Here is a 20,056-nt window from a genome sequence, read left to right as displayed (position 1 = left end):
GCTATGTCCCGCCCCACAAGCGACGGTGAAGGCAATTACGGGAAGCATTACGGGAAGCATGTGACAGCGAGAAACACCTCTTTACTAAAGACGGCTGTTTTTTCCCCACACAGTTAACGCCGGAGCCCACCGGCCCGACCATAACTGTTTCACACGCATCTCCCACCACATATAGGCAGGCCTTCAATAAACCTTGTATTATTGATCGAGCCAGCCCTTCATTACCTTTACAAAGGCAGCCTCGCCCGGCTTACCTGCCCCGCCTGCCTCCATCGCAGGCTGCGGCGAGTGGCCAGCAAAGGCCTCGGGCAGCGGGCTCATGGGGCGATGTCCCGCCCCACGAGCGCCGGCTATTATGGGGCGAGGGCGAAACGTGTGACAGCGAGAAACACCTCTTTACTAAAGACGGCTGTTTTCTCCCCACACAGTTAACGCCGGAGCCTACCATCCCGGCCATAACTGTTTCACACACACACCCCCCCCCCCCACATATAGGCAGGCCGTCAACAAACCTCGTATTATTGATCGAGCCAGCACTACATTACTTTCCGCTCACCACGTCATGCCTGGCATGACACGTGGCGAGGCGGCCGCTAAAACGAGCTCTCTGTCTACGAATGACACGCAGCTCGTTCACAGTGTCAGCAGTCTGCTGCCCAGTCACAGTGTTATTCCTCCTCGCGTCCCAACGCTCAGGAGAGAGGAGGCTACACTCTTGTCACAAGCTGAGCAAGCAGGGCATGTGCTAATGACACACACACCAAGCCCTTTCGGGCAGAGCTCCCCATGGGCTGCGAGGAGGACTCCTCCCCTCGCAGCGGCGGCAGGGGCTCAAGCGTGGCTCGTTTCCATGACAGCCGCATCAAAACAAGAGGCTGCACAGCCGCTTTCAGGGCATTACTCAGAATGGCTGAACGCATGCACCCTGGCCAAATGGATGGACAGGCTGATCAGCAAGGGTCACACCCTGCAGTTTACCTCCGTTCCGCCGCGATTCAACGGGATTGTGGAAACTCTCATCCAAGGATCAACAACTGTGACTTTTGGCGGAGCTTCAGCAGCTTCTAGCGAAAAAAGTGATTTCCACGGTCCCGAAGGGAGAGGAAATGCAGGGATTCTATTCCCGTTATTTCCTGGTACCCAAGAAAACAGGAGGGCTGAGACCGATTCTCGATCTAGCCCTATTCAACAAATGCATCGCGGAGAGGCCGTTTCACATGTTAACAATCAGACGAGTGTTACAGTGTGTAAAGCCGGGTGACTGGTTCACCTCAATAGATTTGAAGGAGGCCTACTTCCACGTCACAGTGATCCCCAAACACAGGAAATTCCGGCGTTTCTCGTTCCAAGGGTCACACTACCAGTACAACCGTCTCCCGTTCGGCTATTCCCTAGCCCCACGAACGTTTTCCAAGTGCGTGGAGACGGCTCTCCGGCCGCTTCACGCAACAGGAATGAGAGTACTGTTCTACTTGGACGATCTGCTTTTGATGGCTCGCTCCAAGGAGGAAGCAGCTATTCAAACAAAAAAGCTGGTGATTCACCTGTCGAATTTAGGCTTCGCCATAAATTGGAAGAAGAGCTCCTCCCCCCTCCCCTCACAGAGTGTGATGTATTTTGGGGTAGAGCTGGATTCAGCTGTAATGAGAGCACGGCTCTCACAGCAGAGGATGGAGACGCTGTGGTCTCTCCTTCACCGCTGTTCCCCAGGCAGCATCGTGACAGCCCTCTCTGTCATGAGGCTGCTGGGCATGATGTCAGCCGCTCACACAGTGGTGCCGCTGGGGCTGCTTCACATGAGGCGGCTGCAGAGATGGTTTTCTCGCCTGCGCATCGACCCGGTGCGCCAACGGCGGCGCAAAGTGACCATTCCCCTATCAGTGGGCCCCGATTTGACCCACTGGGGCGATCCCCGAACTCTCGCGAGAGGGGTGCTGTTGGGCAAAGCAACGTCACACATCTCGGTGTTCAAGGATGTTTCTCTGTCGGGCTGGGGAGGAACATGCCAGTTTCACGTAGTGGGCGGCGTTTGGCCCCCCCGTGACCATGCATATAAACGCATTGGAGCTCCTCACTGTGTTGAAAGTGGTCCAACACTTTGCCCCATTGTTGACGAATCAACACGTAATGATTCGCACGGACAACAAGCGCTCGGCACAGCTGCTGAGCATAACGAGACAGCTGTTATGCTGGGCACACACGCACTTGCTCTCCATCAGAGCAGCGTACATCCCCGGTGTCCTGAAGAGAGGGGCCAACATAATGTCGAGGGGGGGTCCCCAACCAGGAGACTGGACTCTGCACCACGATCTGATCAATCAGATATGGAGCGAGTTTGGGCAGGCGGAGGTCGACCTATTCGCCACGCGGCAGAACACACAGTGCGAGCTGTGGTTCTCTCTCAGCGCGAAGGACAATCTCCCACTCGGGGTGGATGCGTTCGCTCACAGACCGTGGCGGAACACACTCCTGTACGCTTTCCCGCCCGTCCCCCTGATTCCCCAAGTCTTGGACCGAGACCAAGAGGAGCGGCTGTATATGATTCTCATAGCACCGCAACGCACGAGTGCACCGTGGTTTCCCTGCCTCCAGCGTCTGCTCTCGGGTCCGCCGAAGGAACTCCCTTGGCGGCGGGACGCTCTCCCACAGGCAGGGGGAGCAATCATAGATTACCCAGAGATCGGCCAGCGCCTGTGGGCCTGGCCGCTGAATGCGATGGAAAGAGGGCTGGCCTTTAGCACAGTTAAGACGTACACGGCTGCTGTTTCATCATGCCACGAAGGCTTGGGGGATAAAACTGTTAGTCACCCCTTAATGAAGCGCTTCCTGAAAGGTGTGAGGAGAGAGAGACCCGTGACGGGCTCTCTCACTCCACAATGGGATTTAACACTGGTGCTGCGCGCACTGGTTAAAGCCCCATTTGAGCCTCTTGACCGGGTGCCCCTCAAGTTTGTGTCAGCCAAGACAGCTTTGCTGCTGGCCCTGACGTCAGCTAAGAGAGTGAGCGACCTGTCTGCACTCTCTGTAGCCCCTTCTTGTCTTAGAATACAAGGGGACAGCAGTTCGGCCATATTACGCCCGAACCCGGCTTTTTACACAAGAGTATTACTAGCTCGTTCAGATCGAGAGTAATAACACTCAATGGTGTCTCTCTCCCTCCTCATCAATCTGAGGAGGAGGCAACAGCCCATCTCTTGTGCCCGCTACGCGCGCTTGCCTGTTATGTGAAGCGCACGGAGGCTCTGCGCAAATCTCAACAGTTATTTGTGCATTACAGAGAACATTCCCAGGGCCTCCCCCTGACGAAACAACGGCTGTCGCATTGGCTGTGTGATGCTATCACACAGGCTTACGTGTCAGCGGGGGCAGAGCCGCCTGAGACTATCAGAGCTCACTCGACCAGAGGAATATCGTCCTCTGTCGCTCTGCAAAGAGGGATGCCTATGGAGGATATCTGCACAGCAGCCTCCTGGGCTTCCCCATGCTCTTTTATTAGGTTTTACCTAAGAGACATGTCGCGCCTCTCTATGACACACTCAGTTCTAGGTGCTTTGTCAGAGTGAGTGTGATTGTGTGACTATTCCCCTCGCATATTAAACAATGTGAGGTGGAGTCAAATATTCATGCTGAGAGCTCTTGTGTCTTATCAGACACATTGGAGCTGCTCGTTGATGACGTGCCGTTAGACGCATGACGTATGTTATGCTACGTCTGACGCATGATACTAGCGCGTACGCAGCTGTGTTTCTGGTACTGATCGGGACCAATGAGGCATAGACTATATCGTGCTTCGCCCTTTAACCCAATAGCGATAGCCTTAAAAGGCGAAGCCTATACAACAACATAGAACGATAGTTACGTATTGTAACTCTAGATTCTATGAGTATAGGCGCAGCCTTTTAAGTGTCAGCCTCATTGTCCTTTAAATAGCTGAAGAAAAGCTGTTTATTGGGAGCAGAACGTCCGCCGGCGCCCGCCTATATCTGCGAAATGCGGGCGTCGTCGAGGCCCGCGGACGTAATTGAGGCCCAGGCTGTTGGTGGGCGGGGATTACAAATTTTTCAGTGCTACGGCTCACGCCTAGGGATAACCCAATAGCGATAGCCTTAAAAGGCTGCGCCTATACTCATAGAATCTAGAGTTACAATACGTAACTATCGTTCTTTGAAGTCTCTTCTATTTCCACAACGAGACTGTAGTGGGGGTTATCTCAGCCATGGTCGAGAAGGAATTGGGGGAAAGGAACTTTGGCTTTTACTCCCTGAAGTACATGAACTGCGACATGCCGCCGGTTGCCGCGAGGCACCACCGCCGCGAAGCACCACGTCCGGCAGCAGGCAGCGCGTGGATCAGTCTACTTCAGATTGATGTGAAAGTGGAAGAACCAGAGACGTCGGAGAACCCGACAAAGTCGTTTGTGATTCATACTATCGTTTGGAGGCACACAGAGCTTTTGCCCGTGATAATATGTATTATATGATATAAATATCTATGTATGATATTATTTAGATAAAGAGCTCCAGGACTGTAACGCAAGTGTTGTACACTTCCTTGTTATTTGGATAACCGTTCTGCTTTTGGTGTTATGGCGCATAACACGTCGGACTCTCGTCTCTGGTATTTCTACAATGAGACTTGTAGTGGGGGTTATCTCAGCCAAGGTTGATAATGAATTGGGAGAAAGGAACTTTGGCTTTGACTCCCTCAAGAACATGAACCACGACATGGAGGAGAAAGGGATTGTTGGCCGCGAATGTCTCCTGCTTGAGCCCCGCTTCCCGCTGCCGATGGGCCGCTGCCGGGGGACCACCGCCTCGGCGCTGCAGGAGGCGGAGGTGCCTAAGCGCTGCCCGGCAACAATCCCTTTCTCCTCCATGTTCAGTCTACTTCAGATTGATGTGGACGTGGAAGAACCAGGAACGTCAGAGAACCCAACGCGGCCGTTTGAGATTCATAATATCGGCTCAGACAGCTTTTTGCCGCGATAATATATATTATATGATATAGATATCTATTAGGGATGGGCACGAGTAGTAAATTCCAAACTCGAGTGATCGAAGGAATTCCTCGAGGATCAATCGAGTACTCGTTAAATCAAATCTATTTTTAGAATGCAACGCATCTGCAGCAGGAATAGGCCTGATGATGAATGGCAATATTACCAACCAAACATGTAGGCCTAATGCTTATTCTCCATCAAAACAGTCAGAGTTATCAGAGTATTCATTATTTATTTTTGCAAACGTTCAAAACACATTTCCCTTACAAAAATAAATATGCGTCTCACAATTTAAATCACGTCGAACCAAGGCCTGTAACAGTTTAAAAAAAACGAAACAAGTAGCCTAACAATTGCAAATAAATGCTTAAAGCTGCAAATAAAACGGCAGCAAATGGACTATGGAAATACTCAGCGTTGTGATCTTCTCTACACGCCCGGGATTACAGCTGCGTCTTGCGGCGGTGAAAATATAGCCGACACACTTTCACTTTCACCGTTGCTGCGGGTCTGCTTTCCCGAACTCACTGTTGTGTTTCAGGAGCATATGTTGCCGCATAGTACTTTCTGGTAGCTCGATTTCGCTTGGCATATTTTTCATTTCACCTTATGATCTCCTATTTCTTTAAAGTATTTCAATTCTTCGCTGCGGTTTGCTTTAACCGCCATCTCTTAACTTTTTGAATTCTGGCGTGCCTGCACACGCCACGGAACGCGCCATGGAAATGGATGCATTTAATTTTCTTTGTGCCCACGTCATGCGTTAGTGGCGCCGACAGAAAATTGATACATTTGCTTCAGAAAACTTTGTTTGTGTGTGTATATGCAAACTCGAGTTTGCCTGTCCACCAACCGAGTTCATTTGTAACGAGTAGTACTCGAGTAATCGATTCCTCACGCCCATCCCTAATATCTATGTATATGATATTATTTAGATATAGAGCTCCAGGACTCCTGTGTGTTCTAGAATATTTACAGAACACGGCTAAAGGCTGTGTGTGCCTCGCCATTGCAATACATCCACTGTAAACAGAGCGCATGGTACAGTGGCTGCAAGCTGCTCAGGGCCACACCCCCACCCTCCTCCTTGACCCGCCTCGCTCCTCCTGATTTGCATTATAGCTACAGACACCAAAACAGCGCATTTGGGGGAAGGTCAATGTGCGACTGCCTCGGAGTGGCTGTAACTCTGCATCACGGCTGAATTTCGGGAACGTCTTTGAATACTGTGTTAGTGACCCACTAAAACCTATATTAAAGCATCCATAAAATAGCATGTCATGGCACCTTTAAACATAGGAAGGGCGGCCAGCCGCATCTATTCCTTGCAACCAATCACAAATCAGCTAATTCTTTTTTTAATGTTCTAAATAAATGAGCCTTCTAGCCTGACTAGAAGGCTAATTTGCATTACATTTAAGCAGCACGCACCATTAATCAACTTTAGTTTATGAAGTTGAACTTTGTCTGCATGTTTGATTAAAAGTTTAGAAGCATTGCACTCTGCTGACACACTGTTAAGTGTCTAGTTTTTAGTTATGATCCTCTCTAATGCACCTCCACACGACGCATCATGCGAGTATGTTTTTTTAAAAGTTGTGTAGGCCTACGCTTTAGAAAAAACATGCATGTGTGGGTGCACTGCACGCTCGTTCATGAATGCGTGTTCATGTTTGCCTCCCTGGTGAGCTCGGCCAGGAACCGCTACTGCCCGCTGGACTCTCGTCTCTGGTATTTCCACAACAAGACTCATAGTGGGGGTTATCTCAGCCATGGTTGAGAAGGGGAAAGGAACTTTGGCTTTGACTCCCTGAAGTATATGAACCACGACATGGAGGAGAAAAGGATTGTCTCCCGCATGAGCCCCGATTCCCGCTGCCCGCTGCCGAGGGACCACCGGCTCGGCGCTGCCCGCTGCAGTAGGTGGTGGTGCTTAAGCGCTGCCCGCTGCCGAGGCGGTGGTCCCTCTGCAGCGAGGCTCCGGCGGGAGACAATCGCGGTCCACAATCGGGGTCAACAATCCCGGGCAACAATCCCTTTCCCCTCCATGTCGTGGTTCATATACTTCAGGGAGTCAAAGCCAAAGTTCCTTTCCCAGTCCCACACAGATTTGGCCGTGATAATATATGATATCGATATATTATATTTAATAAGATATTATTTAGATATAGAGCTCCAGGACTCCCGCTGGAGCTCCCGGAGTGTTCTAGAATATTTACAGAACATGTCCAAAGGCTGTGTGCGCCTCGCCATTGCGATACATCCACTGTAAACAGAGCGCATGGTACCGGGGCCGCCAGCTGCTCAGGGCCACACCCCCACCCTCCTCCTTGACCCGCCTCTCTCCTCTTCATTTGCATTAAAGCTACAGACACCAAAACTGCGCTTTTTGGGAACGCTCAATGTGCGACTGGTCCAAACCATACTAATGTAGCTGTTCATCAACGCAATTTAAACAACATTCTTACAAACTCAAACTTTATTCAAGACCCACTTTGACATTGACATTGCTCCTTTATAATGCGTCCAGTTTCTGAAAATGTGCTCCAGGGCAGATTATTAAAAATATACTTTTTGAACAGTGAGTAATGCAATAAATTGGCACATTTAGTAAAACTAAATCAGAAAGTTTAAGTTTAATATTGATTTGACCCTTGTTCCATTTTGATTTATCTTATCAAAAACATTCCCAACCCCATTGTAAAATACTTTTAGGAGGACACTTCCTGGTTACAGAGAGTGTACATGTGTCAAATAATATAATTTGGATTGCTCCATGCCCCGAAATAATTAATGTTATATGATATGAACGATGTTTAATAAATTAATCTGTTTTTGTTACACACACACACACACACACACACACACACACACACACACACACACACACACACACACACACACGCACACACACACACACACACACACACATAAATATAGCAAATGAGATGGATTGAACCATTGTTAGCTCCTTACTGTAGCTACATAGACAATAGTTAGATGGATGGATAGTTGGAGAGTAAAAGTGTTGGACAGTGTATTGAGTATTGGTTTATACAGCCCGTCTTTTGAGGTGTGTGTGTTTCCATTGTAACCTGGGTCAACTGACCGCGGCTTGTGGAAGCCCTGAGTAGCTATATCTTTAAAGCCACTAATGCAGCCATAAAGTTCACATAATGGACCTTTAGCACGTCTCCCCACATACGCACACACACACGCCCTGCTGACTGATAACACACATGTTGAGCAAATATGTGAAGTAATATGACTAGCCCCAAGAACAGACTCACAGATTTCTAGGTTAATGTCACATGAATGTTTCTGTGAGAATATACGGATTAAACACTCCTGTCGGTTAACTTTTGGACACACATATTGGGTGCGTAGCCCACATAGACATTCAAATTAAAAACGCAAAGGATAGCATTTGGATGCACAATTAAAAAGAAGACACACACAATCTACTCACACACACTCACACACCTCACACACCTTTCCAGCTTGTTCATCCTCATCGTCATCTGAGCAGAGCTGTCTAGCAGCAGGTAAGACTGTTTCACTATACTACGGTTTCTCAATCTCAAGTTATTCAATTCAATCCAATTTTATTTGTATACCCCCTAACCATAGTTACAGTCACAAAGGGCTTAACAGGCCGTATATTAAAGAAAACCCCTAACCGTAGCAATGCGGGGCCAGGGAAAACCCTCTTAATTCCTATGGAAGTATATCGAGAATGAGTTGTGGATCTCTCCTTCCAGGGATGGTTAGGATTGCAATGGGTGCCATAATTTAAATACATAGTAATGCAAGCATACATTTCAAATAATTTAGTCAAGAGGAATACATGTCTATTGTGATGGGGTGCTGGCCGGTTAACAGGCTGGTAACCATCAGGGGAGTCCAGGCATCAAGTCCCTGCGATAGACCAGGTATCCAGTCGGAGTCACCGCGACACGCTATAACAGCTCCAACCTCTAAATGGGCTTCATTCATTCAGCTTGATGACCTCATACCTTTCCATGTCCTTATGGTGGAGATTCTGGTGGTTGTCTGCATAACCGACTGTTGTTCTTTTGAGGCGCGCTATTGTCAATTAAATTCTTCAATTATTTTTGACACAATGCTTCTGTTCCCGTCTATGACCTGTAAACTTGGGCTCACATTTGCCAAGCTCCAGTTATATGCTGCCTGTATTGCTGTTATGGTATACAGCAGTTTTGCTCTGGATTCTTGTTCCTTGAATTGTGTTAGTGGTTCTGTTTATTTTGGTACAGTTCCATTTGAACTGAAAACAGTTTGCTGTTTTCTTCATCAAATAATAATAAAGCAGAGATGTTGATGTCAAAGTCTGGGGCTACGACTTGCTGATCGAGGTGAACATGAACATGGATTTTGTTTTGGTTCTAATTGTATTGTGGACTATAGTTGCCTTGTTGTATACATTTTTTATATTGCTTCTTGATATCTAATTGTTCATAGCCAACAGCAGGTTGTCATTCTGTCGCAGTTATAATTCATAGTCTCACGTGTTGTGCATAAATTAATGTAAAGTGAATGTAGTGAATACTATGAAATTGTTAGAATGGTCTCAGATACGTTCCCTGAGTTCAGTGAATGGTTCTTGGGGAAACTTTCATTTGAATGATGAATTTATTTATTTGGACTTTAAACAGAACAGCATGTGCGGTTTCCCTCTATTTATATTTACCCGGTCAGCGTACCATGCACACTGGTCCGTAAACGTTAGATATAATTGAACTTTGCTTCTTGTTATTTCCTCTCTGCCCGCCCTTGGACGTCCCGGGCCCCTAGGCCCCCCAGTAAAGATTAGTCTCTCGGACATTCCTTCACATTGCCCCCCTTTTCCCACTGGAGTTTGAGGGTTCCCCTTAGTGCGGACTGACGCGTCCTGTCCAACTTACTGAGGGGACAGTTGAAATGAAGTGCTGTACACAAAGACTTACATTCCAGTTTTAAAGATCAATGTTTTACAGGCCTACATGTGACGCACTATACCATGTGATCAACCGATGAGCTATAGGAACCTGGAACATTTTACCGCCCAATTAGATTGTGCAACACACAGGTTGTGCTGCGGGAGTACACACACACCACCACTCACATCCACTGACACTCCCTGGCCCTGAGGAGCCTTAACAGGCTGTGGGAGCACCCATGAGGAAGGACATTTACAGGAGGATTCATAAGATGTCACTGCAGTTATTAGCCAAATGTGTGTGATCAGGATGATAATGAGTATGGCTCTTGGCTCTGTCTCTCCTGTAGGTCTCCACTGTGGTTCTACTCTGGTTGTTTTCTTTTACAAGGATTCTACTGGGATCCAACCATGGGCGTCCAACAGAACATTCCTGCACTAGAGTAAGACTGTGGACTTTAATGCCTCTCGCCCACAGTGTTTGGATTGAGTTTCCTGGTTCTAAAGCATTCGGGTCAATTAGCAATGGCAGACGTCAAACAAATATGAGAACCATGAGGCACACGGTCAACACACTTTACCTTAAATAATGAGTGAGCAAATATTGCTCATAGCAACTTTCAAATAAAAGCCATTATATATAAACCAATAAATAGATGTAGTATTTAAGCTATAAGTATAGCACAAAGCATCTGTCCTCTTCTACGTACATATTCCTGGTTTATGTTTTGACGTAACCAAACGTAAACCAAACAAATTAGTGAAACCTGTTAAATTCGCAGATGCCGGATGACTTTGAATTGTTGCAATTCCTTACATTTCAATTTTGTTTCAGCATAATCACCTCAACCAAATCATCTCTCTCCTCTCTCTCTTCTCGTCCTCATCTTACCCTCCACCCACCTCTCCCTCTTACCCCTCTCCCCCTCTCCCTTCTCTCCCCCTCCAGGATCTTCCTGGGGATGCTGGGCTTCGGTTTCACCATCCTCTTCTGCACGGCGTTCTGCAGGGTGTGCCAACGTTTCCGCGACGACCAGCTGGAGCGGGAAGAGTGGTTGCGTAACCGCGAGGCGGACCGGCCCACCTCAGTGTTCGTCATCCCGGTCCAGGGCGGCCACTCCGCACTGGGGAGGGAGGACTACCCCATTAGAGGGCCACCGCGCTACAGCCAAGAGGTCCACAGACCGCCGCGCTACAGCACCACCACCGGCCCACCCCCGGCCTATAACGAGGTGAGGCGGGGCGTAGTGGGCATGGCAACAACGGTCGGCTCTGATATGCAGACTCACTGCATAATGCAGGATTTTCACATGAATATATCGTTTTTTTATTTTGTTTTGTTATTTATTTTTTCTTATGTAACTTATGCTCTTTAAGTGAAATCTGTTCTATATGGGTTGATATACTCCATCAATTTTTTCCAACCTTTATCAAAGATGTCTGTCTTTAGTCTCAAAGCAGATGAAATGTCATCCATCACTTTTAACCTGTGACTGCTTTTAGCCTGCTTCTTGACGTAACAATTTTGTCCTTATGGGTTTTCTATTGCCGATCAGTGCATGATTTCCATTGCTTATCGTTTCCCTGGCTTTCCCCCTTTTCCTTCATGTAAGATGTGTTTACCACACTGAGGTCCTTTAAAGCCTTTGTGTACTTCAGAAATAGGTTTGAGCCCTTGGTCAGCTCTGTATGCTGGAATTAAAAAACAGAACCTAAAGAAATCTCGGTTGGTCCAGCGATATTGCTCCTTCAGATCTTGTAAGCTTTTAAGTGAGGATTTCGCAAAGAAATCCACATAAATATTCCGTCCTTGTTTTTCGAATTTGTATCCAATCTGTTTGGAATCGAACATGGATCATATCTCTCCCAGCGAATCAGTGGATGGGCTCCTTTACCCCAAATAACTTAGCCGCCTTAAGCCAGATTTTAAATGTGAAAGATCTAGCCATCGACTGGGTGTTTTAATTCCACGTGTCCAATAAGGCTGTAACACTGAGCTGCCTGGTAATACTTTTTTGGAGGGCCAGACCCCCTTTATCCCTATGAACCTGGAGGGTCTTGTATCCACATGTTGATTCTGAAAATATCTCATCTGGAATATCCACTGGTGGTGTTAACCACCAATCAAGAAGCCTTGGGAGAATGTTAATTTAAACTATTTCGACACGTTGGATGAATCCAAGGAAGGGCCAACCCCACCGGACCCGGTCTCATCTAGTGGTTTTATGGTGCTTTTCCACCGGCGGGTACACTTCAAATCCAGCACGCCGCCCTCAGCCAAGTGGTGAGGGTGCGGTATAGCCCAGCTCAGTTACGGCTCGCGTTTCCACCTCCGACAGTACCCCTATTGTAGGGTGGGGTTCAAGCCGTATGGCGATAGCCGCGAGCTATGTAAACATCTAACCTCATAGCAGCCCCACAAACTGTAGCCTGCTGATAAATCCAAGGAAAAAGAAGAACGCACACAATGAACAAAGAGCAACCATGTAGGACTTCCAAGAAGGACAGCAAACTTTTGCGTGACATTTTCTTCAATAACCTAAGCTTTTCGCCGTTGTCCAGAAATACCTTGCGGGTAATGTGTGTGTTTGTTATTATCCCCCTGTCCCACGGAAGTACAATTCTGTCGACCAATCATTGGACGGCGTGTGTACCTCAAACTTGCTGGTGTGGGTACCAGATTGACTCGGCTGCCAGATCTACTCGGGGTCCTGCGCTTACAGATGACGTATCGACACTTGACGTATCGACACGGGGCCTGCCCGTAATTCCGACACCTCATTGTTCCGACGTCTCAATGGTCCGAAATATTTCCCATTAGATCGACATGCCACTATGCCGACGGTTCAATGTTCCGAAAACGGAACCCATTGGTCCGAAGGTCCGTTTGTCCGACTTTTCAAAAAGGAGGCGCATTAGGCCGACGGTTCAATATGCCGAATAGGCCTACATAAAGAGTTGTATACCTCGCTCGCGCTCTCTCGCTCTCTCTCACTCTCTCCCACTCTCTCTCCAAAATACAACCTAGGCATATCACGTTCACGATGATTATTGGAGAGCAAAGTGACAACGCTTCACTTAATTTCGACACAGTGTTTCAGCCCCATGGACAGAGAGCGTAGGTCGACTTCTCAACACGGGCACGCACACATACTGTTAGGCTTTCGGTACAAAAGGATCCAATCGCAGACAGAAGGCTTGGTTACAAGAACTTTCTCTGAGTTTATTCCCAGCAAGGCACAGGTATCATACAGGCACGATCCAACAGAGACTGAATGGGCACACTGAGCTTAAGTAGCCACAAACCAATCAACACACATTAGCAACAGGTGTGTTCACAAACTCAGGGGATATCAGCAAACCAAAGAAAAGCAAGAAGTCGCAGGGTGGAGTCGAAAGTACATTGCAATCCAAAACAAACAGAAAACACCACCAACTGACCTACAAAATGTAAATAAATAATAAAAAACACATGTTGCTGAAAAAACAGGAACTTAAATATCAGGATCCCTTACACACACACACACACACACACACACACACACACACACTCACACTTGACATAGTACACGGAATGAGGTATAAGTTTGACTAAATCAATACCAGTGAAATTATTTAGGCTAAAAGCCCACTGTAAACACAGTAAAAAACACATATAGGCCCTAAAGCTACTAAAGATAAAAAAATTATTTGTTTTTCACTCACTGTTTGACTTCTTTACGGGAAAAGTATTAGTCCTTGTAGGCCTATAACGTGCGCTTCATAAATTCACATATTGTGACCGTTCAAGCCCAAAGCAACAGTCTGGCTTGGTGAAGTGCACTGCTGGAACTTAAAAGACGATGCACTGCCTACATCGTCTTTTATTTTTGGTTTCATAATCACACATGTGGAATTGCGCCTTGGCCTATTCGGCATATTGAACCGTCGGCCTAATGCGCCTCCTTTTTTAAAAGTCGGACAAACGGACCTTCGGACCAATGGGTTCCGTTTTCGGAACATTGAACCGTCGGCATAGTGGCATGTCGATCTAATGGGAAATATTTCGGACCATTGAGACGTCGGAACAATGAGGCGTCGGAATTACGGCATGGCACCATCGACACAAGCCAACGGACAAAACCCGGAAGGGTTGTTTATAAAAGGGGCTCAATCATGGCCATAAAAAGAAGGCTGAATCCGTTTTGGTTTTGATTTCATTGAACGCAGCCCGTTCTTTCGCACAAACAAAGCCATTGGAAACACGTCTAAAAGCACTGATGAATGCATATGTAACCCAGTTCCTGTTAGGGACTCTTATTCTGAAGGAGGAGAACGGAAGTGTCTGCGTGTGGGTCGCTGTTTTGACTCTGTGTTGGGAGCGCTGGAAATAAAGTGGATCACCCCGTTCAGTGAAAGGAGTTAACCAATTCTTCTTTTATGTATCACCAACTATAGGCAACAATAATTTGTACATTAGATTATTATTCATAGATTAAAAAACAAAAGGAGATCGTTAATACTTGGGAATAACGTGGGAATGAATGAAACGCGCATGTGCATTTAAAAGACAGCGTTTACAGGAAGTGCGTCATTATTGCGCATCCAGGACCCCGAGTCGATCTGGCAGCCGAGTCAATCTGGTACCCACACTGGCACACTTCCAGAGGTCTCGGTACCCCAACGTAGGAGTACTGCGAGTCGAGTACGGCTCAATACGGCTCAGTCCGGATCACAACCACTTTTGCAGACTGAACTGACCCGCACCCTCCGGTGGAAATGCGCCACTAGTCTCTAGAGGCTAGTCTTGGTAGGTCCTTAGTAACGGCACACCCAGATATCTCATACTATCTACCTCCCTAATTACCTCCCCATTTTGTCTCTGAATTGCTGACGGGTTACATCATTAAATGTTTAGAGCTGTGATTATGAGTTTAATTGGTACCCTGATAATGATCCAAGTTCGTAAAGCATTTGTAATAAGCCAGGAAGAGTGTGGGCTGGACGTGTCTAGTGAACCAGGAAGTACTATGTTGTGTTGGCCTGAACTTCCATGAAAAATAGGAACTACACGCCAAACAGAGCCCATAAGCCTTGCTTCCATATTATTAAAGGTGAAGTGTGTAGAACAGAATGGCATCTAGCGGGACAGACTTGGCAAAAATGGAATGTGAAGTGTTTTAAAGGGCTCAGGTCATGCCACCTGGTGTGGGTGTGATTAGCTGGTACAAGCAGTTTGGCACTAGCCTGGGCCTACCAGACTCTCGTACTTCGTTTCATTTGCACAGAGAGTCTGGACCCACTCCATTGACTAACGTTAACTCACTTGAAGGCGGGTGTCTGTGAAAGTTTAAAACTATTGGATCTGGCCAGTACCACTCTGGATCTACCATAACCAATCTCTAACGTTTGGCCGGGAATCACGTTGCGCGCAGGCTGTAAACAAGCCAAACACTGTGCGTGAAGATGTCCGTCAACGAGAGCTGACCTTAACGTCATTGTTCTTAGCCACTCCCTCTGTTCGCTGTTTGGACGCACAAAATGTGGACGGAGAAAACCCATGAACATACCGCAGACCCAGACGTAGTACTGAAGGGAAATGAAAATTAAGTATTGAGTTATTAGGCGGGCGGAGCCAGGCTAGTTTGGCACAGGGAAGGAATGATTTTCATAGTGACATCACAAGTGGGCATGTCCACCCAGATATATGAAGGATAGATGAACAACGTTTGCTACAGTCCACCGGGTAGGTTGGTAGACTGATCTATCCAGCGTAGATCAGTCTAAGGACGGTTCCTCTGCGTCTCTCTCGTAGATCGCACCATCTTTAAACATCTTTGTTTAATAAAACTGCATCACCTTCTCTCTCACTTTCTCTTCAGTTAGAACTGCTTATGAACATATCGCTGCCTTGTCTCTGTGGAGACAGCACAGCAACACCTCTACCCAAGCCCCCCCTCCCCCCGCCCCTGAACTGCGGAGCCGTCGCAATTACAAAAGAATGAAACCCAATAAACTGCCAATGTGTGCAGGGTCCGGGAGGGTCAATTGGGGTTCTAGCTCAAGCAAGCAATTTACCTCGGGGAGTGTAAAGGCGCAGACCGTGCCGCGAAAAAGGCTTGCATAAAATGTAGGGGTGTGACGAGATCTCGTACCACGAGATCTCGCGAGATTAAACTCGACGATATTACCCGTTGCGTTAAAAATCTGTCTCGCGAGATTTCTGAGCTAGCCAAACTTCTATTTGTGGCCTGTAGGGGCAGTAATGCGCCTTTGATACGTCTAGCCTCCCAGAACCTTACGAAGGAGAAGGAAAACAAGAAGAGGAGGAGAAGGAGGGGAAGCAGGGGAAGCAGCCATAGGCAGCCAGAATGACGTCGGAAAATACCCGTATTACCGTTGAAGATGCCCCCGCCACTTTTAAATGATTTGTTTGGCAGCATTTTGGGTACCCGGCGGAAATTATGAATGGCAGTAGAGTGACTGATAAGACACGGACAATACCAAGTTGTCAGTGACATACTTGGTCAGACTCTGTTTGCATTATTTGCACTCTGTATTGATGGAGTAGAACTTTGATTTGGTTTTGCACATAATATTGTTTGCACTTGAAAAAAAAGAGAATTATTTAATTTAATTTATTTTACTTCAACTTTTATAAATTTTAGTTTTAGTTTCAATTTCATGAATGTTAAGAGTTATAATAAAACATTTCAAAATGCATGTGCAACTCGGTTAAATAAAAGTCTGTTGCTCCAGTCATATATTTTGTCATTGTAGTTTTTTTAAAATCTCGTCTCGTCTCGATCTCGTGAACCGAATATCGTGTCTCGTCTCGTCTCGTGAGCTGAGTGTATCGTCACACCCCTAATAAAATGTCATATTTGGCAGTGTAAAAACGCTCAGTGAGAGAGGGCTTCATCTGAGTAGAACGGCTCCAAATAAGCAACAAAGTCAGTAGTGTCAATTGTGTTCTCTGTGTTGTCCTACATAGCAGCGGACGCTTGGTGATGACGTATTACGACGTGATGACGTATGTACAAGAGGCAGCCGTACTCAGGCCCAGTTGAGATTGCCTAGTGTGAGCACAGGCCGGGGGGGGGGGGGGGGAGAGACTGTACCGGGGGGGGGTGTGTGCGACCTTAGTATTGAATTAACATCTCCCCCCCTTCCGGATTAACAATGCACCGCTAATCAACTCAGACTCTCAGTATGTGTATTGACAAGCACCTCGGCTCCTAGCCTAGACAGTACCACTTCTCAGATGTACCGTTTGCTTACTTGTATCACACCTTAATCGTTGCAGACAATGGAAACTACTTCTGTTTTTGTTTCTTAAAATCCTTTGTCGCTTATGCTAATAATCGTCATGTGATTCATCTTCTCTTTGAAGTTGTATGTGGTTTATAAATATACTACAATGTATTATTGATTAGTATTATAATTCTATCTTTTATTATTTTGTCACCTTAATTTAGACACGCATATTTACAATGAGAGTATAATAACTATTATTGAACAGGATCTGTGTGTGTGTGTGTGTGTGTGTGTGTGTGTGTGTGTGTGTGTGTGTGTGTGTGTGTGTGTGTGTGTGTGTGTGTGTGTGTGTGTGTGTGTGTGTTTGTGTGTAACCCTCTCCTCTCCTTCTTTCTGTGTTCCTCCAGCTGGGCTTCAAACTAGAGGACCTCCCCCCTGGTTACACAGAACACAGCCTGGTCCCCAGCTACCCCACGTCCCCCCCTCCAACCTCCCCCAGCATGGGACCCAATCAAACAGAGGTCTTCACACCCGCTCACGCGGTGCGGGAGTGATGGCCTTGATGAGACTCGGTACGGACCGGAGAGATTGTAATACACCTTATGCCTGGAAGATAATTATTTTAAATAGATGCTCTTTTCCTAGTTGTGATGTTGGGCAGTACACTTTGACCAAACAAATTAGAAGACACACAAAGCGATGCCACGGTTGAAGAGCCACGGAGCCTCTCGGCATCGTTGACACCATGAAAGCATTCAACCACACTCCTTGAATTGTCCTTCTTCGTCTTATCCTTGGGAAGGGCTCGGGGAGGTCTTTGAACCCCTTCTGGGCGATACCAGTGAGGGGAATGGAAACTAATGGTAATCTGATCAACAGCGGTTACACATGGGCACACATAGGAACACTGTGTAGGAATCTAGATCAACACTATGAGGCCCCACGTTCCACTTGTTATTGTCTGCAGGGAGATGGGTGGCAGCCAGCAGGTTTACAACACAACACATGAATACAGACAGCAACGTAAACCAGAACACAATAGAAATTAATTCTGAAAGCGATGGGACACAAAATAGGTCCAGGTCGCTGTGCACTCTCACTCAGTCCAATATCCAGCCAACTGGAATCCAGGTCAGGCTTTAAAAGACAATGTGCAGACATGGCTGGAGCTAGTGTTGAATGCAGCGGAGAAGTCTGTAGGAGTCTGACTATACAATGTTTGTAGTTTATGTTTGTAGTAATGTATGTGTTTTCTTAATGGTATTGACGTTAGCCAGAGCTCTTTCTCTGTCGTTGATATTTGTGAAACCAATGGAAACCAATCTTTCCATCAGCGGTATTACCTCCTTTACTGTTATGACTCTATTAGGCTGTTTGTTAATTTGGTTCAAGTTGAACTCCGGAATTGACAAATACCAATGGCAATTCCAAGTTAATGTTTGATCACAGATGGCTTGCGACACGCATCTCTAGGTTATAAAGTGGCACTAACTGCCCTTTGTTTCTCCTTGTGATCCCTGCTGGGGAAAACGTTGACCCATTGCAAATGTACACAGGATATTCAAGGCTACATTATGATTTATATTACTAATTGTTTGTCTTGAGTTTCTTAAACGTGGGAATGTTTGGTGTGTACATCCTGGTTTCAAACTGAAAGAGTTCTTCAACTTTATGGTCATTTATACAAGAGAATCGCACAATGTGAGGAGTGGTCCTAGATGAGGTGTCTCCCACCCTATCTCTCTGTGAGAGACAGCAATCGCACTATGAAATGATGTATAGTTTTATGAGTTTTATAAATTGTCAAATTACTACTATACTATAGAAGTTGTACTATGAAAGTCATGATTGTACCTTAACAGCTTTGTCCATCCCTCTGTGTTCACGTGATAACTTATTCCCTTTGTATGATCTATAAAATGATATTCTAAATAATGTAAACGATTTGGAAAATGTATTTCATTCATTAAATGCGTTCAAAAACGAGAAGATAGGCTAGAGTTTTGTACAGTTGTGGATGTTCTTCTTACTATATCAATGTAAAAAGTTATCACAAAATATGATCATGAGCGAGACAATTCATCGTCTGTACTGTTATTGCATCTCCCTCTAACCGGCAGACAGGATCATACTAAGTGAATCGTATGTAAGTAATAAGACTTGAGACCACTAGAGGGCGCTATGTATGTGTGCAGCAGGGCTGTGAGGGCTCTGCTCGTACGTATCGTACAGTATGCGTGCACACATAGACACTAGGTGGTGCTAACGCACCAGGACTTTTGCCCTTTATCAACGAAAATGCCCTTTTGAAACTTTTTTTTTATTATTATTTTTTTATTATTAACATTTTACTGAGGCCGGTTTTGAAATGATCTTTTAAAAACCTAAGCGATTAAAAACGACTGAAACAATGCCCAAGAATGAGCCACGTGACGTCCCCCTTGCACAGACCAGACTCAATTCTCTTCCTTTGTCACGTGCACTCGCGCTGGCACGCGCAGGGCACCACATGCGCTTCAGTAAACAGAGAAGCGTCTCCAGCATAGCAGGCACGGTCGCAGACAGGCATCTTCTCCCGAGTTCCCACCAGCCAGGTAACATACAGATCAAGTAAAATCGTATAGTTTGCCCTCTAAGCCCAACGTGTAGCCTAATCATTTTGTTGTGCAGTAAAATGTCTCATACAGCAACAAACAACTAAGCATTTTTAGCCGACTGGTCACCTGATAAAGTTTTACGCTGTATAGCCCAATGACAGATAACGCAAGGACGGCCATAGGCTTATTAGGCTACAAATTATTTCGGTAGAGTTTGCAATTGTAAATCTGCAAATGTGTTAGGACGAACGTTTTCTGTTGTATAGGTTTTGTCAGGCAACAATT

General features: G+C 46.4%; 1 protein-coding gene and 1 long non-coding RNA gene across 2 annotated transcripts in view; one reads left to right on the top strand and one right to left on the bottom strand.

The window, feature by feature from the left end:
* Positions 1 to 5,211: 5,211 nt before the first annotated feature.
* LOC132467942 (uncharacterized) overlaps positions 5,212 to 20,056 on the bottom strand; it is a 696,489-nt gene continuing 681,644 nt past the window's right edge. Inside the window, exon 2 of the long non-coding RNA XR_009528130.1 lies at positions 5,212 to 5,912. This is a non-coding gene — a long non-coding RNA (uncharacterized LOC132467942). The remainder of the gene's footprint in view (positions 5,913 to 20,056) is intronic.
* Positions 8,065 to 19,163, top strand: si:dkey-283b1.6 (uncharacterized). Its single transcript, XM_060065525.1, has 4 exons — positions 8,065 to 8,544; positions 10,289 to 10,381; positions 10,888 to 11,170; positions 17,582 to 19,163. Exons 2-4 carry the CDS (start codon positions 10,350 to 10,352, stop codon positions 17,726 to 17,728), a joined length of 462 nt encoding a protein of 153 aa, XP_059921508.1. The 5' UTR covers positions 8,065 to 8,544; positions 10,289 to 10,349; the 3' UTR covers positions 17,729 to 19,163.

Source organism: Gadus macrocephalus, chromosome 11 (assembly GCF_031168955.1).
Source record: "Gadus macrocephalus chromosome 11, ASM3116895v1".
Classification (NCBI taxonomy): Eukaryota; Metazoa; Chordata; class Actinopteri; order Gadiformes; family Gadidae; genus Gadus; species Gadus macrocephalus.
This window is presented reverse-complemented; position numbering and strand designations above follow the sequence as displayed.